This window comes from Cutaneotrichosporon oleaginosum, assembly GCF_008065305.1.
Source record: "Cutaneotrichosporon oleaginosum strain ATCC 20508 chromosome Unknown ATCC20508_contig03, whole genome shotgun sequence".
NCBI classification, from domain to species: domain Eukaryota; kingdom Fungi; phylum Basidiomycota; class Tremellomycetes; order Trichosporonales; family Trichosporonaceae; genus Cutaneotrichosporon; species Cutaneotrichosporon oleaginosum.
The window spans coordinates 1,619,481-1,640,974 of record NW_027072172.1 but is presented as its reverse complement, the minus strand read 5'-3'; the positions used below and the strand labels follow the sequence as shown (position 1 = coordinate 1,640,974).

Below are 21,494 nucleotides of genomic sequence, written 5' to 3'. Positions count from 1 at the left end.
AGACGCCATTCCCATCACCGTAGGCCCTCGCCGCTCACAGCTCGCCGCTCGCCGCCGCCGTCGCTGACGGCGGTGGCGAATCATTGCAGACATGGAATGGCATAGCGTGGTATGGTGCATGCTCTTTGGCTTTTGACTTCTGACGGTATGCGTGCGCTGACCTCGCCTCCCTCCTCGCCTCTCCTTCTGCTCATTCCTTCTCCCTTCTTTCTCCCCTCGCTCCTCCTATCTATGATGACCTCGGACCTAGGACCTAGTCGCGCCCGTCCTGGCGTCAGTGACATCCTGCGTGACACCCGCCAACACATACCTGGTGCAGCCGCTTGAGCTCGGCGAAGCTGTATCCGCCCTGGACCTTGTGGTGCTTGCTGGCGGGCTTCTTGTCGTCGGCGGGCGGCTTGTCGCGCTTCGCGGCGGCCTTGTCGCCCCCCGCGCCCGGCTTGTGGATCGGCACACCGAACTGCGTGCTGAACAGCGGGCCGCCAGTGTCCGGCGTCGTGCCCGCCCCGTGGCCTGAAGCCGCGCGGGCAAGAAGGGGGCGGAGGGCTGGGCGGGCGCGGCGGACGAGCGTGAGCATGGTGGTTTGCGTTTGGGAACGAAGGGGGAGGGCGAGGGCGAGGACGAGCGGACGGGGGTGGGCGAGCGGGGGTCTGGGCGTGGGCTTGGGCTTTGGGATGGAGTGGGGGACGGGTTATATATCTCCAGCTTGCCCGCTTCAGAGCTATCCCGCACGCCTTCGACGCATGCCAATATGCGAATATGCCAATATCCAGCTATCCAGCGAGCACGGGCATGCGGCCTATGGCTCGCGGCCCACAGCCCACAAGCCCACAAGCCCACGGCCAACGGCCCGTTGCTGAGCGATCCCGAAGGAACAAGAGTGGAGAGGTACGTCACCAGGGGGAGGCACGGCGGGAGTCAGCTGACGTCTGGTGCCGTCTCCAAAAGGTGGAGCGTGCGTCGCAGAGATAAGACTGATAGACGGTGGCGAATACGGCGCATGCAGTCACCTGCTCTAGCGCAGACGAGGGGACGAGCGGGCCGCTATACCCATAGCCGGAGCCACGTGCCGCGCCACTAGTCAGATCAGCGATCGTGGCTTAATCATGCCGAACGGAAGGGGTGGGAAACACTTGATGAATGATGAGCTTGATGCGCAAGCAATCCAATCAGTCAGCGATCCGTCAGAGCCAGCGCCTGTCGCAAGTAGACGTCATCAGCCTTCGCCGCACCCTTCGCCCGCATCGCGTCGCGTTTCCAATTACTCTTACTCGTGATGCCAAGCTGACGCGTCGGTCACGGCCCCTCCGCGCTACCTCCCTCCGCGCCCATCCCCGCGCGCTCGACATATCGTCACAATGCATAATGGTACACCCCCGCTACTTGCTATCAGCGTCCTCGTCCGCGTTCTCCTCCTTGGCACGCTTGACGTCCTCAGCCTTGACGCCCGCCGCCTCGGCGGCCGCCTCGTTCCGCTTCTCCTCTGGCGACTTCGAGTCGTCAATCTCCTGCTGGACGTTGGCGATGCGGTTGTCAACTGTGTATTGTTAGCATCACTTCAAACCTGGCCAACACTCGACTTACTGAGGTTGTGCAGCGCCAGCACAGTGCGGATGATAAGCCCCAGGTACATCATGACGTTCTGATCGTTGACCTGCACACGGAACGCCTTGCCGAGGTTGACATCTCCGCCGAGCTGCGGCAACAGCCCGACAATCTCCTGCACCTGGTAGATGATCTGGTGGTTGACCGGCAGCTTGTTCTTGCGCACGTCGTTCAGATACTCTGAGATCTCGCCCAAACGGGCGTGCAATCCCCGCAGCGACTCAAGCTGTGACGACACGCGGTTCGACAGAGTCTGCGTCGTGAGGAGCGAGCTTGATGCCGCGCCGCCAGCTGCAGTGACGTCGCGCAACAAGTGCTCGACACCAATCTCCTCAGCTTCTTCGGCTTCAATCGACGTAGACACATGCGTGAACGTCCGCTGGGTCGCAGTCCCGTCATCGCGAATCTCCTCCACCGCAAAGTACGCATCCGTCGGGATACCAGTGTCGCCGCGACCGCCGTGCGCGCGGACATCCACAATCACCATCACGGGGCGAGGGCAGAAGCGCTTGAACAGCTCAGTGATTTCGAGGTCGGATGAGCGCAGACGTGGCCCAGTGTGGTAGAAGCCTATTGGGCGCTCCTTGGCTGCATGTCAGCGCGAGTAGGACACCATCGACTCCAGCTGCTGATGCCTCAGGCAGGCGACGAGCAGCAGCTGGGCAAGACCACCCACCGTTGACCTTCCGGAACATGCCCCACATCTCCTCCACGTAGTCGAGGTCGAGGAAGAATGTCTTGGGATCCTTCTCGTCCTCTTCGAATGGCACCGCGAATCTGGAGTCAGCTTAGGTGGCGCAGCGCGACGCACGAGTTGGCGACATTGATCGTGTTGCCATCGTCCTGGCCTAGCAGCACGCCGAGCACGCGCTTCTTGTTTGACAGGGGCACACGCGAGGCGTGGTCGACCACGGAGAGGAGCACGAGGGGGTGGATAACGCTGGGGTTAGCTGTCCGGCTCTGGGCACTCTAAGCCGCGGCAAGTCGAAGCGACAGCGTTGCAACGTCAGCTGGCACACTCACACATTGGTCGCGGAGAGCTCGTTGACCTGTTGTTAGCGAACGATGCGCCATTGGGAGCTCCAGAACGTACCTGAGCAGTAGTGAGGCCCGGCATTGTGGGCAGGAGGAAGGCGTAGTGTTGTTGTTGGCGATGCACACCGAATTCGAGGTGGACGACCTCTCAACATCACTCAACGCGTCACCGTCGAGGATGCCATGTGCGACCACGTGGTTCTAATGCCGAAACACCGGCCGTAGATTAGCTTTATTCAAATACACACTCAAATACAATTCACAGTGTAATCCTGCACGCTAATGAATACATACGGAGCTGTCTATTGTTGTCACTCCACGCTACACCCAAGGACTCCCAACCTGCTTGGCTTTCATGAACCGACTTAGCACGATGAACGCGCCGCCAACGAGCAGCATACACCCCCCAAACAGCGATGCGGGGAGGTATGTCGGGTACTTGTCAATGAGCGCGGCGATCGCCGGCGCGCCCGCGAGCCAGAACCACGATGTAGTGAAGAAGCACATGCCGAGATACAGTCCCGCCTGGTTGACGTGGGGCGCGAAACTCGCCGCGCCGGGGTTCAAGCTTGCGCCGTACCCGCCGCTCGCGACGCCGTACACGCCGAGATAGATGAGGATGGCGGGGGTGGAGCGCGCGAGCGTCCAGAAAAGCTGGGCGGCGCCGCTGGCGAGCGCGAAGGTCATGAGGACGTTGATGGGGCCTGTGCGGCGCGCAAGGATGAGTGGCAGCGTGCGGCCGAGAAGGGAGACACCGTTCGAGATCGCCGGCGCGTAGTTGGCGATCTCGAGGGGCACGCCGCGCGACGTCGCGTATGTCACGCCGAAGGTGAAGGGCGCATAGACGGAGAGGGCGCAGAGGCAGGCGCCGACGAGATAGACGGAGTAGGCGGGGTTGGCATAGACTGCCGGAGAGAGGAGGGCGAGCTTCTTGCGCGGCGGCTCCGTGGTGGAAAGGGCGAAGAAGCCGATAGTGGTGAAGACCAGGACCATGAGTGCCACTAAAGTCAGGGGGAGGGGTGAGGGGGCGACACTCACACACGCGCATGCTCCACCCGAATCCGATCGCAGGTATCAAATAGTTGAGCATGATGGGGAGGTAGATGCCGGCGACGGCGCTGCCGCACGCCTGCAACCCAAACACGAGGTTGCGGTGTCGTGAGCGCGCAAAGTGGTGGCTGAGCGTCGCGACCGACGGGCTAAACATCGTGCCCATACCGATACCAACGCAGATCCCGTGCGCCAACAGCACCTGGTAGTACTCGCGGCTGATGCTCGCCATAGTGAGGCCGAGGACGTACAGCGCGCCGCCGGCGAACGTGAGGTGTCGGAGGTATCCTGCGTCAAATAGGGGCCCAGAGATACATCCGAGCATGGGGCATAGCGCGGCATTGATCGCCCCGATCCATGAGATGGCCATCGCGCTCTCGTCCGCCAGCAGCTCCGTCTCGTAGTACTGCTGGAAGACGCCGAAGGACTGTGTCATCCCGTCTGCTGTTAGGTTTGCCAGACATAGACGCACAGCATATCATATTGATCGCGACACTGCCAGCTACGTTCAGCCAGCCTTTCCATCCGGGCTCGACGAACTCGGGTTTGCTTTGTGCCGAGACGCACGGCAAGATCTTCTCGTCGAGAGCCTCCGGATCGGGCGTAGGGTTACGGACATAGGGCGCGGCCTCAACGGAGAGGTGGCTCTGGACCGGCGTGAGGGCTAGGTGATGAGGTGGGTCGGCGCCTTTCATCGCGGGGAACGGAGGGAGGATGAGGGGTAGGGGGCAGTCCACAGTAGTGAGGGACTGTGATCACGCCGTGTCGGGGTGGCTGAGCCAAGTCAGTTATGAGTCTTCGATCTGCGAGAGAGAGAAATTGAATCATGCGCACCGCAGACTGAGGAGAGCACATGCTAGTACTAACACCGCCCACGGCTAGCTCCGCCCCCCTCCAATTCTTACTAGAAACTCACCCGTCGGTGCCGACCGGGCCGGACTCCGGAAATTGACCGAACTCAGTTAGGACGCCGCCAGCCGCGGTTGCACTAGTCGGCCGTTGCACTCGGCCTTGCGTTTATGGAGAAGGATGGAGAAGGACGTATGAAGAACAACTGGCACTGCTCGCAGTACGCATGCGGAGGTTGCACCTCACAGCTTGTTTGTCCCGCCGCAAGCCAAGTCCGATGTCCGGGGTCGGTGGACGGATATGCGCGGCCCGGGGATATGATATTTCGGATATGCGCTGGAAGTAGCCGTTGACTCAAGCTGTTTGTGGCATTCAGATGCGCGTTGCGACAGAGAAACGGGTCACCATCGCGGAAAGTACAAGCTCGATATTACAGGGTCAACAGCAAGTACGTACAACTTTGCGAAAACTCGCAGCTGGGCGCATACTACGGAGTCGGGCGCGCCCAGTCGCCAACCAGGTAGCACAGCGGCTCGTCCGCCTCGCGATCCCACGTAGGCGTAGCGACGAACTCGTCAAACTGGGCCGAGCCCCACTCGATTTCCTCCGGAATCCCGGTAAGAGCGCGGTGCACAAGCTCAAGATAGCTGGCGTGCGGCGTGTGGAAGGCCTGGTACACGACGTTGAAGAGGTCAGAGTAGAGCTCACGCGCGAGTGCGACGTGGTCGCGGGCGCTTAGCCAGTGGAGGTACACACTCGCAGGGATCGGGGCGCGGATGTTGGTCTGCATCAGCTTAGGCAAGTTGTTGTCACACCTTGACAAGCAGGCCGGCGTCATGCCGTCCTTCGCCCTTGGGTCCAACCTTGACAGACAGGCTCTTGTCGCTCCACTCGTCCTCGTTCCAGCCCAAGAGGAAGGGCGTAAGCCCGCTCAGCTTCCAGCCGCCACTCTCCATGTTCGCCGCCCAGCGACTGGAGAGCGCTCCACCCGCCTGGTTGGCCGCCGTGGGAATGATGGGAAGCATGGATGCCCACGGGGCGTAGTGGCGGTCCCAGGCGGGGCGGCAGCCCTGGTTTCCGGCGTGTGGGATGAGTTTATGAGCGAGAGGAAGGTCGCGAGTGAGAGGCGGGAGAAGGGCTGGATCGATGAAGAGACTGCACTTAGACTGCTGGTGCTAGGGGGCGAGAGAAAGGTGTCGCACACTCACCCCTCGCGCCGCTTAAAGGCTTCAGCCAGGTACTTGCGACCGGTCTCGACATGCTCAGGCGTGCTCGGTGTGTCGGGGTGGGTGCCCGTCGGTCGGCCGAAAAGAGACAGATAGGCTGCTACATCGGGCTGGCTGCGTGTCAGCGGTTCATTGTGATGTTGCAGCTCCACGTAGGCAACATACTCGGAGTAGTCACGGCGCTCGAGATCGATGAGGCAATCCGCAGTGTGCGTGGCGAAACCGTCAAAGGCGGGACGGGCATGGCGACCAGCGCGGGCGTGGTGACTGTGACGCACGGGCGTGGTGAGACGAGCTGTGATGCGGCGGGGGAGCATGGTAATATGGTAAGCTGGTGAGCGGAGAGGAAGACTAGATTGGCAGCTTTGCAGTTTAACGTCGAGATGGAGAGATCAAGAACGCGAGACCCAAGATAGACATGTAGACAAGAGGCAAGAGGCAAGAGGTAAGGAAGATGCAGAGAGGCGGTTGACACGACATTGAGTGTGATTTAGTGCAGTCAGTGTGAGACAGAACCATGACATGACACGAGGGCGGCCAAAGCAGGCCCAGGCCGGGCGCAAGGATCAGCGGACCAGCGTTTTCGCGTACATGGATCGCATGGAGCGGCCGGAGCAGGAGCGGGGAGCATATGAGCTCATGAGGATCTTCTACAGTGTACATGCATGCTACACTGGCTGTTGTCGAATTGTCGAGAATTGTTATCGCCAGAGGCTGAACTTGATCGCACGCCAGTGGCGACTGCGTCTCTCGTCTTGCCATCCATGCACGTGTGTGAGGGTTGATTGTTGAGCAGCCGATCGCGTCCCGCATCGTCACTGCCACTGGCTTTTGACCGAGATTGGGCCAGTGGCCAGTGGACATGGCCATATGGCCAGTAGTAATCTGTGACCGAGAGGCGGAAGAGGACTTGTGTGGCACGGCCATGGCCCACACGCTGGCCCTGGGTTCGTCGGAGTGACCAAAACCCGCGACCATCGGGTTAGTTGCAAACCAATTCCCACGCCGACCCCAGCTGGCATCCGTCTGACTTCCTGTTTAACTGGTCGACGGTCTCGCCGACCAGTCTGACCATGGCCAACTGGGCATGCCGGGGAACTCGCTCCGAGCCGCAGCTTCCATCCTGCAGCCTGCGGCGCTGCGGCCAGCTTCTATCTGCGAAGCCGAGAAGCACCAGAACAAGTCCGATACGGGAAGTGGGTGATCATGGGATCGCCGGCGCCCGCGCGGCCGCAGGGATCCAGGGATGGGCGCGTGCACAGCCCGCGCAGCCCGGGCATGACATGCAAGTGCCTGTGCGTGCTCGCTTCACAACGACTACTAGCTACAAGAAAGACGAATTGCAAGCTGCGCAATAAATGGGCGGAATGAGCAGGCTCGCATGATCGCAAAAGCACGCGTATGCGGCGTCGACGCGTTGCCGATGGTTAGCGCGCAGAGCCCATTGCCGGCGGGCCGGACCAATGCCCTATGATGGAGCATGGAGTCGTAGGAGGCACGGGGTGTCAAGTCCATCAGGCCACTAGGGAGAGTGTGGGGGGAGGGGGGAGGGGGGAGGGGGGAAAGGGAAGCGCTGATCCCACGATACGTCACCGAACACGGTGGCCCCAGACTGGGCGGGAAGCCAATCTCATTCAAGCTCACCCCGTCAGGCCGTCAGCTGCCAGCCGCCGCGTCTCACGCACCCCTCTCTCATCCCTCTCTCGCTCTCTCGTCTATCCACATCCGCATCCACATCCTCCTCCATTCTCCTCTCAACTCAACTCACTACTCCCCTCTGGATCTCTATCCACTAGGTCTCTCCACTCATCCACTCATCACCGTCACATCCCTCCATAAACATGGTATGTCCATCATCGCCCCGCTGATCCCGCGACCGGCAACCGGCAAGCAGCCGCGCGTCCCTCCTCCTTCTACTCCCTCCACCTTGATACGCGCGTCCTCGTCTCCACTCTACCACGCCCATTGTCTTAGACATCACCTTCCCCTCTTGCCACTGACCCCGCTCACACCAGTCGTCCAACCAGCAGCAGGGTCAGCCCGGCCAGTTCGCCCAGCAGGGCCAGTACGGCGCCGTCACCGGTGGCGGCTTCGGCGGTGCACTCGCCAAGGACCGCGATGGTAACCTCCTCCAGGGAGGCCAGCAGCAGCAGCAGCAGCAGCAGCAGGAGCAGCGCTCGGCATACGAGGGCTACGGCGCCAACGACAGTGAGTGGGCGTTAGCGGGGGTGGCCAATCGGGCCAATCAGGCGCGGCATCCTCCCCGCACTCTCCAGCTTCCAGCGGGGCTCCTTGCTAACGACAGGCTCGGCCAGCGGTGGCTTTGGCCGCAACGCCGGCGGCTCGTCCTTCTCGCGTGCGGTGAGTGACTGAGCGCACCGTCTCAGTTGTGGCGGAATGAACGCGACGTAGCCTGCAGAACCACGGAAGGCTAATGACAAGAACCAGATGGGTGTCGACAGCCAGGGCCCCCAGGGCTCGGAGCAGGACAGCTACAACGACTACGAGAGCGGCGCAAAGACCGGCGCCAGCACCCCCGGTTACCGCAAGGACGGCGAGGATGACAACCTCAACTCGCAGTTCCGTGGCCAGAACCTTGCCTTCTCGGTATGTTGTGGCGCGGCTGAGGTCGAGACAGCGCTGACTTTTGCAGAAGAAGAAGGAGGACGAGGAGCCCGAGATCTAAGGGCAGGCAGCAGTTCTCGGTCAACCGCATGTGCATCGTCATGGCCGCGTGTAATAATAAAGGAGATTGGTCAATGAAGCGAGTCTGAACAATCTGAACATGTTCAATCGGATACGAGCTGGTTGTTATGGTTGTTATGGCCGACTGGCGCGACTGGGAAAGCAGGCGCGCATGTGCGCGGAGATGCACACGCGCATTAGATGAGAAGTGTACGGCGCGAAGGCGTGCAACCTCCCCGATCATTGTGCACCGCCATGGAGCCATGGAGAATGGAGGTGTCTGACATCCGATTGAGTTAGGGTCAAGCGGTGGCGCACATGTTGCGGAGTTCCTGGGCGCTGGGCGTTAACGCGTCTGATTCAAGAGTGCGCTTCTCGCCTTCTGGTTGCTCCGAAGTCAGCTGCTGCTGGAGCTGGGTAGTGAGCTCTCCGAGGTCATAGACTGCAATGTTGTGTTGCTGAGGTGAAGAGACGACGTGCATCACCTTTAGCCATCGTCCAGGCGACGACACTGGTGATCGTGGGCGAGGCCCTGGCCGGCCCACTGGCAGCGGCCAGATGCCAGGCAGCAACCAGGGTCTATTTCAATTCATCTTATCTCTACAACTAAGCGCCCCTTAGGGCCTGGTCGAACGCCGTACGCCGCACCCCCGTCGCAAACTATTCATCAAGACGCGACTTTTGACTGTGCACCTTCACACTCTCCACTCCTTCTCACCACCGACCACTCGTCAGACCACAGCTCCGTCGCGCTCCCCGCCGTTGCAGCCATGGTCGACACGTCGTCCGGACGCCCTCTTCTGGCGGCCTACCACTCTCCTCCAGACTCGCCACCCCGGCCCGCTCATCCTCACCCGCCTTCCTTCCGCAGGCGCACACGCTGGGTTCGACCGCTCATCATCCTCGCTATTCCCCCTCTCCTCCTCTTCCTCTACACCCTCGCACACCCCCTCATACCCTCCCTCCCAGCCCCTCCGAGGATCAGGATTGAGACAGGCGAGCCCATCGACGCGTCCTCCGCTCTCACAGACATTGAGACTGAACCACCTGCGCCCGTAGTGGCCTCGGCTGACGCTTGCGTCTGCGGTGTCACGCCTCGCGGCAAGGCGCTGTGTGATGTCTATCAGAAGGCTGGCTTACGCGCGTCCCGCATCGCCCACAGTACTGGCGCACGGCTCCGTCGCGTACTCGGAAAGGCTCGCGATGGCAACGACATCAAGGCTGGCGTGCTTGGCGGAAGCGGTGAGTTAGATCTCTCTAACGCCCATTCAAATCTCACAGCGCCCCTTTTCCCCTCTCGACGTCCCTTCCCCATGAACTGAAGAACGAACTAACATCAGTGTCGGCTTGTCGTGGTGTCCACCCATCGCCCGAGCATCCGGAGGGCGACCCTGCAGGTCCCGGATGCTACACCACGGTCGTCCACGAGTATCTCAAGGAGACGTTCCCCGACTCGAATGTCCAGATGATCAACGGCGCTCTCGGCGGCATGGACAGCTCGTACTACGCGTTTTGCGGGGTGAGTTCCGCACTGCCGTAACGCTGCAGTGGCTGACGTCAAGACACACCACATTCCAACCGACCTGGACCTGATCGTGCTCGAGTTCGATGTCAATGATGAGCCGTGAGTAACTTTGCTTTCATGCAAAGCTGATGCAGTGATCCGATCTACCAGAAGTTCTTCGATCAGCTCTTGCGCGTACTACTTGAGTTTGAGACGCAGCCGGCAATCGTCATCCTTGGGTCTTGGGCGCCCCAGATCGCGCAGGACGTGGGGTATGCCGACCCCCAGATCGTGCATCTCCCCATCGCACTTTACTACGACATCCCGTACCTCTCACTCAAGCGTGTGATGTTCGACCACTACACGCGCTTCCCTCACTCTACGGCCAAGACCTTCTTCCTGATCGACCAGCTGCACCCCAACGCGCGTGGACACCGCCTGCTCGCAGATCTTCTGATCGCATACCTGGAGTCGGAGCTCTGTATGCTCCACCACTTTGGGCTGCCGGCCGTTCCCTCTCTTGACGAGACAATCGCCACGACCAACCCCGCATCTTCACTCGTGGAAAACGGGTTCCCCCTCCAGATTGACCGAGCTGTGGATTGGTCAACCGTCCCCGACAACTGGGAGATGACCTTTGACACGGAAAAGCTCGCAGCAATCGGTGAGGAGCGCCGCCACTTTGCGCTCCCGCAGACGCCCTACAGCGTCCCGTTCTTCAACACGTTCCAGCCACTGAGCGAGGTGCTTGACCCGTCTGAGCCTGACCCCGAGCGTCCTGACCACATCATGAGCTTCCCTCAGCCCACGCTGTACTGCGCCGACGCCAACGACCCTGAACATCCAATGAACCCGGTTGAGCACGAAGGCTGGGAGGCCTGGGACTGGAAAGGCGAGAAGCACTACTGGATCTCGTCCACTGTCGGGGCGCGCATCCGCGTCAACATCAAGGTGGCCGCTGGACGGTGAGTTCCACCCATGGTAGTGTGAAGCTGACTTCAGTGTGGCCATCTACTACTTCCGCAGTAAAAACTACGACCTCGGCGACGCCAACTGCTGGGTTGACGACAATGAGAGTGGTGCTGTCCGCCTCTCCGGGTATTGGGAGCGGCCATACAACCACGCGACGGTGCACTACATTGACCGCAATGTCACGACAGGCGACCACTATGTAACCTGCGAGGTGGCCAAGGAGACGAGCCACAAGACCAACCCTGACGCCCACCACTTCCGCATCGTCGCCGTTATGGCGACATAGACACTGTACTCCTACCACACAATTCAAGACACTCACCCCGTGCTTGTTAGAAGACTAGAATACATGCATGGTTGTAGCACTACTTTCTCCTTGCCGCCGCACTCAACTGCTCAAGGTCGGCCTCAGTCCCGATCTCAGCTGTTTGTCGCTCTATAGCATCTAGCCTGTCGGCAGACACCTCCTCTCGTCCGCTGGCGAGGGCCTTGCCCACAGCCCAGGAGAGGTACGCCTGGCGACCCGTCTCCCATGCCACGCCTGGCGGGACACCTGGGGCGCGAGGCTGCATCTTGACATCCTCAAGGTTGGAGTGAAGGGTTGAGAGGGCGTCGACCACATCGCCGGCCTTCTCGTCCAGCGGCGCGACTGCTATCAGTGGTCACCTCGGCTTTCAACTTACGGCCAGCATCCACGACGGCATCGCGCACGAACCCGACCTCTTTCCGCCGATGCTCGGCGACCTGCAACCGGCGGTCGAGCACAGCCTCGGCCATCTCCAAACGGTGCCGCACGAGGCGCGCCTGCTCGACCTTGCTGCGCAACGCCTCCAGCCGGGCGGCGAGCACGTCCTCTCCGCCTAGCATCTCCGCGACGAACTCGGCGCGCGCAAAGTCCCTGCCCTTCTGCCACGGCTGCGTAAGCGCTTCCTCGCGTGCGACTCACCAGCACGAGCTGCACGCCGTCGGGCACGCCGAAGGCGTTGCGCAACGCGTACGCGGTGTACTTGTCGAACGCGCGGTCGATGACGTTCTCGAGCAGCGTCTCGAATGCGTGGCTGCCGCGGTCGACCTCGGCGTCGTGCGCGGCGCGGTTGGCCGCGATCGAGCGCGCCCACCCCTCCACGGACGAGACGGTGGGGTAGATTGCCTGCCGCGCGTGTTCCGCAATGTCGGAGAGCACGTGGTACGGCTCAAAGCCCATGAGCTGGGGTTAGCGGGAAATGTGGGAAATGAGGGGACGCACCTCGGCCATGAAAGCTTCTTTATCGTCTTTGGAGAGCGTGGCGGGCGCGCGCGGTGCCGGCTCGTAGTCCCATGTGATAGAGTCCGGGAGGTCGAGCGGCGGCATGTCCAGCGTGTGTTTGGATGAGGAGGCAGCTGGTGGTGATGGTGAAGGAGCGGATTTGGTGGGGAGGTGCGACGCGTGTGACAGCGATTTACGAGACATGGGGAGTCAGGAGTGCGGTGGAGACGTTGTTCTGAGAACTGTGGATGGGTTTGTTTTGATCTTGTCTGGGGAGGATGGTGATTGCTGGTCGTGACCACGTGGTCGCTCAGAAATGACGTGTGGCGGTTGTTGTCGCGCCTCGCCTCCCGCATCATGGCGAGCACAGAGTCGTGTCCGCTCTGCACTTTCCCCGCCTTCCTCCATCATACCTTCCGGCACGCATTTGCTGCACCATGAAGGTTATCAAGCCCGCATGGGTCGAGCACTCGACAGGTGGGCCGCTGCGTGAACACTCTGACCCCAGGCGACAAGCAGACCCGCAGCCCGATCTACTCGATATCGGTGCATCCTGACGGGACGCGCCTCGCGACTGGCGGCCAAGGTGGGTTGGTAAGGAGCCCCGCTGATGTAGATAACAAAGTCAAGATCTGGAACACGCTGCCCATCCTCGACCCCGCGGCGGCCGAGAACGAGCTCAACCACAAGCTGCTCTGCACCATGTCCGCGCACACTGGTGAGTTTGAACGCGGGTGGGCTGACCCCAGGCCCCGTCCTCACTGTGCGGTGGGCGCATCACGGGCGATTTTTGGCGAGCGGGAGCGACGACTCGGTGCTGCTTATTTGGGACATTGACCCCGCGGGCGGCGGCCGCGTCTTCGGCTCGGAGGAGGTCAACGTCGAGAACTGGAAGGCGCTGCGGCGCTTGGTTGGGCACATTGCTGATGTTGTCGACTGCGCGTGGTCGCGCGACGACACGATGCTTGCGTCCGTTGGCCTCGACTCGAAGATTATCATCTGGGACTGCACAAACAACTTTGGTGAGTTGACCGCCGGGTCATAGCTCACGGCCAGAACGGATGATAACCATCGACGCGCACGACACGTTCGTCAAAGGCGTGACGTGGGATCCAGTGGGAAATTTCCTCGCTACACAGGTGAGCTTCGTGGACGAGCAGCAGCTCATCCTAGTCCGATGACAAGACCGTACGCATCTGGAACACGGACACCTGGCAGTGCGTGGAGAAGGTGTCGAAGCCGTTCGAGCTGTCGCCATCATCAACCTTCTTCCGCCGCCTCAGCTGGTCACCTGATGGCGCATTCATTGCCGCGTCCAATGCCATGAATGGCCCAGTCTTCGTCGCGGCAGTCATCGAGCGTGAGGGGTGGCAGTCGGACATCTCGTTCGTTGGCCACGAGAACACTATACAGGTCGCCGCCTTCAACCCACGTCTGTTCTTCCGCATAGGCGACGAGCCAAGCCGCGTCAACGCTTCGTGTATGGTCGCCCTTGGAGCGGACGACTTCTCAGTCTCCATCTGGCGCAATACGATGCATAAGCCATTGACCGTCATCCGCGACATCTTCAACCGGGCGATTCTTGACCTGTGTTGGTGAGCTACTGCGACACGGCTGGACTGACAGCAGGTCCAATGACGGGTTGTCCCTCTATGGCTGCTCGGCCGATGGCACCATCATGGCTGTCTCCTTCCGCATTGAAGAGTTCCCGGAACTAGGCCTTCCAGAGATGACCCAGATGATCTTGGACGAGTACAAGTACAAGCCGGCGCGCAAGCGCAAGGCACTCACCCTCGGCCCATCTTCCAGCTTCGCGGCACCCGCACCGGGGGGCGAGGAAAAGGTCAACATGCTTCAGCCTCGCAAGGGCAAGCCCAAGCCGCGCAAGATCAACTTGCATGGTACAATGGCGGGCGGTGCCGTCGGCGCCAACGGCCGATCATCATCATCTATGAGCATGGGAGGAAGTGGCGGTCGCGCGCCTCTTCAGCGGCCAGAGGACAACATTGGTCGGTCGCCACAACGGCCTGTGCTGCACACTGAGCCACGCGGCGGTGCGCTGGACGCATTTGCTCGCGCTGCCGACGAGCCATTGAGTATGGGCAGCAGTTCTGCCGCTCGGGCGCATATGTTGGAGGGCGCACGCGGGATATTCGACGACCGCGATCGCGACCGCGCGCGCGGGCGTGCGTACGACGACAGGGAGTATCCGCGCGGAGGTGAGAAGCGCAAGGCGAGCATGAGCGGAGACGACGACTATGGGCGACCCACGAAAGGGCGGAGTCTCGGACCATCGCGAGCGTTGCCACCGGTGCAGGAGATTCGTGCGCCCTTGGTCACCATCTCCGGCGGCAGCCTCGGCGGCGGCGTCCAGCCGCTTCCCTTCCCTCGCCCGCAAACCGGCATCCAGACGAACCAGGAAGATGGCAATGGCTCATTCAAGGCGGTGAATGTCGAATCGCCGCAGGGGTACTCTGTCACCTTCTCGCAGGGTGGGAGCGACCTCTGGATGGACTTCCTTCCCTCCCCTGCCATTATCATTGCGGCAACGTCTCAGTTCTGCGCGGTCACATGTCTCGATGGCACTGTGCGCACATACTCGACTGGTGGGAGGCAACTTGACAGCTTTAAGCTTGCCACGCCCGCCACCGACATCGTTGGCAGTGACGGACGGTTGCTAATCCTTGCCGCCGATGGCAATCTTTCTGTAATGTGAGTCAGCTGAATCGAGGACAACAAACTGACGGTAGCGAAGTGAAGAGCCGGCGTCAGTTCATCCCACCGACCTCCGTGCGCCACCTCATCCCGGACGCGGCGGGAGGCGACCAGCAGCCCGTCGAGACATTCCTCCGCCCGAATGGAACACCTGTGTTGGTGACCTCTGAGCCGGCCGCCTGGGCGTTTGACCGCGACATTGGCGTGTGGAGCCAGATTGCGGCATCCTGGTGGTCTGCCAGCCCATTGAACGAAAACGAAGGGCGGACGCGCAACGGGCGATCAGGGCCGAATGGGCCGCTGGCCGAGATTGAGGCCAAGGTCACCGCGATGCGTCGTGACGCCCCGCCTGATCCGAAGCCCAAGTGGTGGAACGAGTCGATGGCGTGCGGGCACTACGAGACGCGCTTGCGGGGTGCGCGTCTGCTCGGCTCCAAGGAGGAGTACCGCCACTGGCTGAAGGAGTACGCAAAGTACCTTGCGGACGAGAGCTTCCGGGAGCGCGCCGAGGACGTGCTTGCCGAGCTGATGGGGCCGATCTTCCAGTGAGTGAGGACGCGGGGCAGGCTGACATCATCAGTGTTGAGGGGCGCTCAGTGGACTGGACGCCGCGCATGATGGGGACACACAAGCACGACTTTGCCAGGGACTTCTTGAGTGTGCTGCGGCACACGCCGGCCATGAAGGGCATGGCTGAGGACAAAGTGCAGCTACTCAAGAGCATCCAGCAGGCGGGCGTGCGGTGGGCGCGCGATGAATAGAATTTATGCTTGTATGTTTCAATCGGGATGTTAATTGTTTGCAGCCTACTGGAAGCCGACATAGGAGAAGTAACACGCACGAGGGATCAGGCCAGAGTTGCGAGAGGAGTGAATTTTGGCGTAGGGGAGAAGCGTCTGACGCAGACAGAGTCGAGAGATTGGGTTTTAGCTACCCGGAGTATAGAAGTCACACAGTCTCGGGTTGATCAGTGGCGCCACGCGTTAGTGATAAAAAGTGATGTCGTGGAGAAGTAGGGGAGGGCCACTGTCAGACGATAGGAATGTCCGCTTTGCGCCAGTCCAGCGTAGATCAACGACACGAGATGCGTTTCTGCCCATGCGGGGAAGCCGAGTGGCGCGAGTGGCCAGCATATCGAATTCACGGTCTGGCAATTGCCACCAGAAAACAAGCCAGGACCAAACTCCCCACTTCGGCTGGGTGTCCTACTTCTGCCCTCGACTGTGTCCGTTCCACCCGTTCACACAGCAATCCACCCCTCCAGCACATGAGCGCAGAGATCCATCTCCATCTCCATGCATAGTACAAGTGCCCAACACGCCAATCGGTCCCTTAGATGGTGGTCTCGTAGGGGCGAGCGGTGAGGGTCTCGGGCGCGTTGTTCTTGATCGAAACGTGGCGCGCCTCACGGGGCTGGGCGGGGAGACGCTTGAGAACGACGGTCTCGCCCTTCTCCTTGGCCTCACGCTTCTTGGCGGCGTTCGACTTGACACGGTCGAGGAACTCCTGGCGGCACTTGGAGTGCTTGACGTGCTCGATGCGGACGTTGACACGCTTCTCCATGTAGCGGCCGTTGACGACCTTGTAGCAAAGGACACCGACGGCGCGGGGGGCAACGTTGAAGACGATGCCGGTCTTGCCGTGGTAGAACTTGTGGGGCATACCCTTCTGGATCGAGGCGTTGCCGACCATGTCGACAATGTCTCCGACCTTGAAGGTCTTCAGGTAGGTCGAGACATTGGGCGCGCCGTGCTCTGCGGGTTAGTTTTGCCTGCTCGCACGCTGAGAGCTCGACGAGCTGGGCGGAGCTGGAGCAGCTGGAGAATCTCGACGGGTTTTGGGATGGCAACAGGAAGGTGGGTCGTGTGGGCGTGAGCTCAAGATTCCGGGAAACCTTCAGCCGCCGCCCACATGCGACTGCACTTGCTTGGAATCGCAGCAAGTGACGCGCGCGCTCATCGTCGCTCGCTTCAGTCCGGCCTTCCCTCTTGTTCGCCGGTCCATCCCAAGAACCTTTCCCAGACTCGCAACTGCCGCCCAACTCTTCACAAGCTCCCATCTCGAGATTCGACGTACGGCGGTGCTTCTGCCTGCACATGTCAGCGCTGTCTGGTCCATGGGTACTCACGAGAACAGGTGACGCGTCCGCGCGCGGGAACCGAAGCTGGACAAGTTAGCATCTTCTCGACATCTCGAGGCCCGGAGGTCTACCCCGCCGCTAGACACAACGGTCGTTAAAGTCGACGCGGGCAGCCCTCCGCGGCGCTCGGATTCGCGAGACCTACGAGTGAGGCATGGTTGGCTACTTTCTGGGTCGTCAGCACGGTGTCGCGGGCTGTGGTCGTCGCTGACAGCGTCGTCGGCACTCACTTTGTTGCTGGATGGAGAGGACGCTGTGGCCGCGAATCGACATGCACTCAGAGACGGAGTGAGCGGGACCAAAATCGGCGTTAAATTTTGGAATGTCGGCGCTAAGAATTTTGATGCCGTGCGCGGAGGCAAAATTGGGCGCCGAATCCGAGGGTCGTTTGGTTGGAAGAATCGCAGGCATCCAACTCATCCCTCAACAACCGCCATGACCGCCGCGCCTCGGTACGTCGACCTCGGACTCGGACGCATCGACATCGGAACGCGCGCGACGCGCACGACGCGAGAGACACCGGCGTGGAAGTTGGGGACGGATAGCTGAGGGCTGGAAGGCTGAGGGACGGGCAACAACGCGGCACGCAGCGGTAGGCGATCGCGTGCACTCAGCCTACTGAGCTGCGTCGCCGTCGTTCTGTGCTGTGTGCCGCTGTGTTCGTGTCGCCGGTTTTGCCCCAGCAAGCCGCAGAAGCTGGGGTGCGCCTGCAAGATTTGCAGGTCGTCCTTGTCTCGAAAGGAGATCTTGAAGAAGGGTGTCTCTCAACCAACGTGTCTGCGATTGTGCGCTCCGATATGCGTCCGACGCTCGCCAGGCAGGTGGCATGCGCAAACATGGCCAGAGATCAGTGTCAAGTTCTGTTGAACTTGTCGCAATTTCTACGCCTAACTCGCGGTGCTTCCAGCCTCTCGACGGAGCCCTAGCTGACAATGCAGTAAGCAGTCGAAGACCTACAAGGTCCCCAAGCGCCCGTACGAGGCCGCCCGTCTCGACGCCGAGCTCAAGGTGAGCCTCCATGTTGCAACTCTCCTAACCCCAGCTCGCCGGCGAGTACGGTCTCCGCAACAAGCGTGAGATCTGGCGCATTCAGCTCACCCTCTCGAAGATCCGTCGTGCGGCTCGTGAGCTCCTTAAGCTCGACGACAAGGACCCCAAGCGTCTCTTCGAGGGCAACGCCCTTATCCGCCGTCTTGTCCGCATCGGTGTGCTTGACGACTCGCGCATGCGTCTCGACTACGTGCTTGCCCTCAAGACCGAGGACTTCCTCGAGCGCCGCCTCCAGACCCAGGTCTTCAAGCTCGGCCTCGCCAAGTCGGTCCACCACGCCCGTGTCCTCATCCGCCAGCGTCACATCCGCGTCGGCAAGCAGGTCGTCAACGTCCCCTCGTTCGTCGTCCGCCTCGACTCGCAGAAGCACATCGACTTCTCGCTGAAGTCGCCCTACGGCGGCGGCCGCCCCGGCCGTGTCCAGCGCAAGCGCGCCAAGGCCGCGGAGGGTGGTGACGGTGAGGACGCCGAGGAGGACGAGGAGTAGGCCTGCCTCCTCTAAAAGACCCCAGCGGTTCGTCTCGGCTCCTTTGTACATTGCGGGGTGGTATATGCAAATACTACCAGACCACTCCAGAGGGCCGTAGAGAGGGTCAACACAGACTAGGGCCATCTGCATTGCTTCCTATATACGTTGGGGGTGGCGGGCTTGGAGGAATGAGGTGCATGGACTGCCATTGAAGGAGAGAGCGTACAACATTATCTACGCGCCATACCGCTGCTGCGCCATCGCCTTCAGCCTGCCATCAGCGTCGCGATTTTCTTGCCTTGCTTACATTGCCATAGTTTCCAGCTCCTTCTCGCGACGCTCAGCAATACGCTCCTCGTGCGCGGCACGCCGTTCGGCAGCTTCCTCGGACTTCCTGTCCGCGCGTTTCGAGGACACCCCGTCCCTAGCACGGAGACTGGCGTAAGCCACACTGAAGGTGGATCAACTCACGCGGCTGCAAAGCTGCTGCCGTCGCCCATGAGCGTGTCATCATCAACCTCGAGGCCAGCAGCAGCGTCCTTCTCTCGCATCTGCTTGTTCTGCTGGTTGGTCGCGCGCTTCTCAGCCTGTCGGCCTTCCTTTCCAGTCTGCCGGGGTGCGAGCTCCTCAACACGCTCAATCACCACCTTGCGCCCAGCGCGACGTTCAGCATTGCGCTCCATGCGCTCGCTCTCAGCCTGCACTTCGCGTGCCATTTGGCGCTCGGCCACGTTTGGGGCACTCGGCCCAACTGACGGCCCGACGAGCTGGGGTCCGGGTGATGGCGAGGCCTCAGGAACAGGTCCTATGTCTTCGTCGCTGTCACCGGCGTCATTGCCTGGCTTAGAATGTGTTGCGCGGTCGACCGACTCACGCGCCCCCGCCAGCTCGACCGAGCTGAAGCGCGAGCTCGCCGTGAACGTCCACTTGCTGTCGTTAGCCAAGCTTCTCATCTGACTCACTAAGCCGTGTTATTAGACGCGCGCATGCTGGTGCTCTCGTGAGGCGCATAACACGCTCTAGGAAGGGCGCCGTCATTCCAGCGCCGGACAAAGCGACGGAAATATTTGTGGGCGTCGGCGGAGGAGAGCTGGTCAAGATACTTGTCGCGCTCCTCCCTGAGCCAGAAGCGGAACTCGCCTGCTTTGAGACTATGGGGTCATCCGGGAGGACACGGCTGGCGTCAGCACCCCGAGCGAGGTGATCAGAGAGTGACAAGGTGGCAAGGACGGTCGCACACAAGGGACGGGGAGAGAAGGAAAACTAAGAACGAGGAAAAGTAAGAACGGGATGGGCGCATAGGAAGCGGAACTAGACGCACAAGTAGTCCTCCTCAGTGATCCGCTCCACGCCGAGATCATCAAGATCCAACAGGTCCTCAGACGACTCGCTCGGCGACCTCTGCTGACGGACTTCTTTCCCCGGGCTACCGCGGCGCGAGCGCTCGCGACTGCGATCCCGGCGATCCCGGCGGTCGCGTCCCTTGTCCTTGCGCTTGCGGTCATTACGGTCTTCGTAGTCGGCCCGGTCGTCCTTGCTAGGCTTCTCGCGCTCGCGCTCGCGCTCGCGGTAGCGAGGACGGTCCTCGTGTCGGTCCCTGTCCTCGCGGTCTCGCCTGTGAGAGCGCTCGCGGCGTCGATCGCTGTCGTCATCGTCGCGAGATCGCCTGCGCTTCCGTGGTGAGCGCGAACGAGAGCGATGCGAAGAGGGCATGATGGCCTGGTGTGTAAGAGAGGAAGCAAACGTGGGTATTGTTGGCGGCACGGAAGTGGAGGTGAGCGATTTACGTCGAAGGTGGAGGTGTGTGGCACCCTCCACAATGATGATCCTTCCTCGGTCGGGTTCACGACGCTTCGTCAATGCCCACTCGCACTAAGAGAACTAAGAGGAATGCGCGCTAACGACAGCAGAGTAGGGCTGACGAGGCTGCTAAAATGATCCATCTGATTCAGGAGGGGCCTCACTCGCCCCGCCCCAAAGGCGAGTGGGAGGTCGACGGGGCACCAACGCACTTGCTCACGACGCTGTCTGCTTCGCAAGTTGATGCTTCTATCATGCGACGAGCGCGAACGCTGAACGCGTGCCCAAACAAATCGCCAGCAAATCGCATCTCGTGATTTACTCGTCTGCAACTCCTGCTTCTCGTCGCCTGCCCACTCACAGACCGCTGGGACCTGAGGGAGTGGCACCGACATCAAGCTGCCGGCTGCCGGTTCGCCAATCGGCTGGAGGCCGTCGGGCTGGACACGAGCTTGGTGGACACGTCGTCGCGAGGCGCGCGATGACTGCCTTGGCGCGCTCCGGCGCATGTAACTCCGCAGTAAGGGCGGCGCTCAGCCACTGACACGCTATCATTGCCGGACCCCTGAGCTGTCTCTGCCTGATCAACGTCCGAATGTGGTCGGTTGCGGGAACACTCTAAACAGCGAGGTGAGGACTGTGCCCCGTCTGATGGTGAAGAGCTGTGCGATTGTACAGAAGAGAGGAGCTCGCGGTTGGCTGACGCCCTAGTGTGCAGTGGGCAATTGGGGCGGAAGCGAAACGAGGATTCCGCCCTTGGGAGCGCACATGCCGCCCCGATAAGTGATATCTCCGCTCAACCGTCACACCTGGGCTGCCAAGGGAATGGCTCCATCTCATTGCTGAGATTGATCGGCGGCGCCAGGCCATTATTATTGCTTACTTCAGGACACGGTGAGGCTTGCGCGGTAGCATCACCGATGCTGCGAGCGAGGATGCGGACCTGACTTGGGCCGCGAACCAGGAGGAGGGTCTGCTGACACTCGACTCTTTGACATTGGGTGGAGACCGAGGTCATCATTGGGGGGTCGACAGACCTGGTGATATGATTTCCCAGACGAGGTTGCCCCGAAACAATGCCAGGACCCCCTGAAGAGTGTGGGAGCAGACAAGGAGGCATGTGCCTGCGGTTAGGCTCCTCGAGCGGC

The 21,494-nt window shown here is 61.1% G+C and overlaps 9 protein-coding genes across 9 annotated transcripts; 2 read left to right on the top strand and 7 right to left on the bottom strand.

Moving 5' to 3' along the window:
• Window positions 1-274: 274 nt before the first annotated feature.
• On the bottom strand, window positions 275-577 carry COLE_03857 (uncharacterized protein; the record flags this gene model as incomplete). Its single annotated transcript, XM_018425317.2, has 1 exon — window positions 275-577. The coding sequence occupies one exon, from the start codon at window positions 575-577 to the stop codon at window positions 275-277; it is 303 nt and encodes a 100-aa protein (XP_018279735.2).
• Window positions 578-1,379: 802 nt separating this feature from the next.
• COLE_03856 (uncharacterized protein) lies at window positions 1,380-2,722 on the bottom strand (the record flags this gene model as incomplete). The annotated part of the gene is made up of 6 exons (XM_018422883.2): window positions 1,380-1,537; window positions 1,585-2,193; window positions 2,282-2,382; window positions 2,417-2,545; window positions 2,629-2,654; window positions 2,699-2,722. The coding sequence occupies 6 exons, from the start codon at window positions 2,720-2,722 to the stop codon at window positions 1,380-1,382; spliced, it is 1,047 nt and encodes a 348-aa protein (XP_018279734.1).
• A 239-nt stretch (window positions 2,723-2,961) lies between these two features.
• COLE_03855 (uncharacterized protein) lies at window positions 2,962-4,385 on the bottom strand (the record flags this gene model as incomplete). Its single annotated transcript, XM_018426597.2, has 3 exons — window positions 2,962-3,641; window positions 3,679-4,131; window positions 4,163-4,385. 3 exons carry the CDS (start codon window positions 4,383-4,385, stop codon window positions 2,962-2,964), a joined length of 1,356 nt encoding a protein of 451 aa, XP_018279733.1.
• Window positions 4,386-5,348: 963 nt separating this feature from the next.
• COLE_03854 (uncharacterized protein) lies at window positions 5,349-6,082 on the bottom strand (the record flags this gene model as incomplete). The annotated part of the gene is made up of 3 exons (XM_018422882.2): window positions 5,349-5,694; window positions 5,748-5,879; window positions 5,931-6,082. 3 exons carry the CDS (start codon window positions 6,080-6,082, stop codon window positions 5,349-5,351), a joined length of 630 nt encoding a protein of 209 aa, XP_018279732.1.
• Window positions 6,083-9,220: 3,138 nt separating this feature from the next.
• On the top strand, window positions 9,221-11,212 carry COLE_03853 (uncharacterized protein; the record flags this gene model as incomplete). The annotated part of the gene is made up of 5 exons (XM_018422880.2): window positions 9,221-9,692; window positions 9,791-9,969; window positions 10,013-10,074; window positions 10,110-10,919; window positions 10,957-11,212. 5 exons carry the CDS (start codon window positions 9,221-9,223, stop codon window positions 11,210-11,212), a joined length of 1,779 nt encoding a protein of 592 aa, XP_018279730.1.
• A 79-nt stretch (window positions 11,213-11,291) lies between these two features.
• COLE_03852 (uncharacterized protein) lies at window positions 11,292-12,376 on the bottom strand (the record flags this gene model as incomplete). Its single annotated transcript, XM_018422879.2, has 4 exons — window positions 11,292-11,575; window positions 11,610-11,841; window positions 11,873-12,133; window positions 12,173-12,376. 4 exons carry the CDS (start codon window positions 12,374-12,376, stop codon window positions 11,292-11,294), a joined length of 981 nt encoding a protein of 326 aa, XP_018279729.1.
• A 233-nt stretch (window positions 12,377-12,609) lies between these two features.
• COLE_03851 (uncharacterized protein) lies at window positions 12,610-15,436 on the top strand (the record flags this gene model as incomplete). Its single annotated transcript, XM_018424964.1, has 8 exons — window positions 12,610-12,649; window positions 12,681-12,758; window positions 12,789-12,890; window positions 12,922-13,194; window positions 13,229-13,311; window positions 13,346-13,767; window positions 13,802-14,884; window positions 14,923-15,436. 8 exons carry the CDS (start codon window positions 12,610-12,612, stop codon window positions 15,434-15,436), a joined length of 2,595 nt encoding a protein of 864 aa, XP_018279728.1.
• A 783-nt stretch (window positions 15,437-16,219) lies between these two features.
• Window positions 16,220-16,579, bottom strand: COLE_03850 (60S ribosomal protein eL21; the record flags this gene model as incomplete). Its single annotated transcript, XM_018426596.2, has 1 exon — window positions 16,220-16,579. The coding sequence occupies one exon, from the start codon at window positions 16,577-16,579 to the stop codon at window positions 16,220-16,222; it is 360 nt and encodes a 119-aa protein (XP_018279727.2).
• Window positions 16,580-18,849: 2,270 nt separating this feature from the next.
• COLE_03849 (uncharacterized protein) lies at window positions 18,850-20,259 on the bottom strand (the record flags this gene model as incomplete). Its single annotated transcript, XM_018420055.3, has 4 exons — window positions 18,850-18,982; window positions 19,018-19,476; window positions 19,509-19,697; window positions 19,868-20,259. The coding sequence occupies 4 exons, from the start codon at window positions 20,257-20,259 to the stop codon at window positions 18,850-18,852; spliced, it is 1,173 nt and encodes a 390-aa protein (XP_018279725.2).
• Window positions 20,260-21,494: the final 1,235 nt, after the last annotated feature.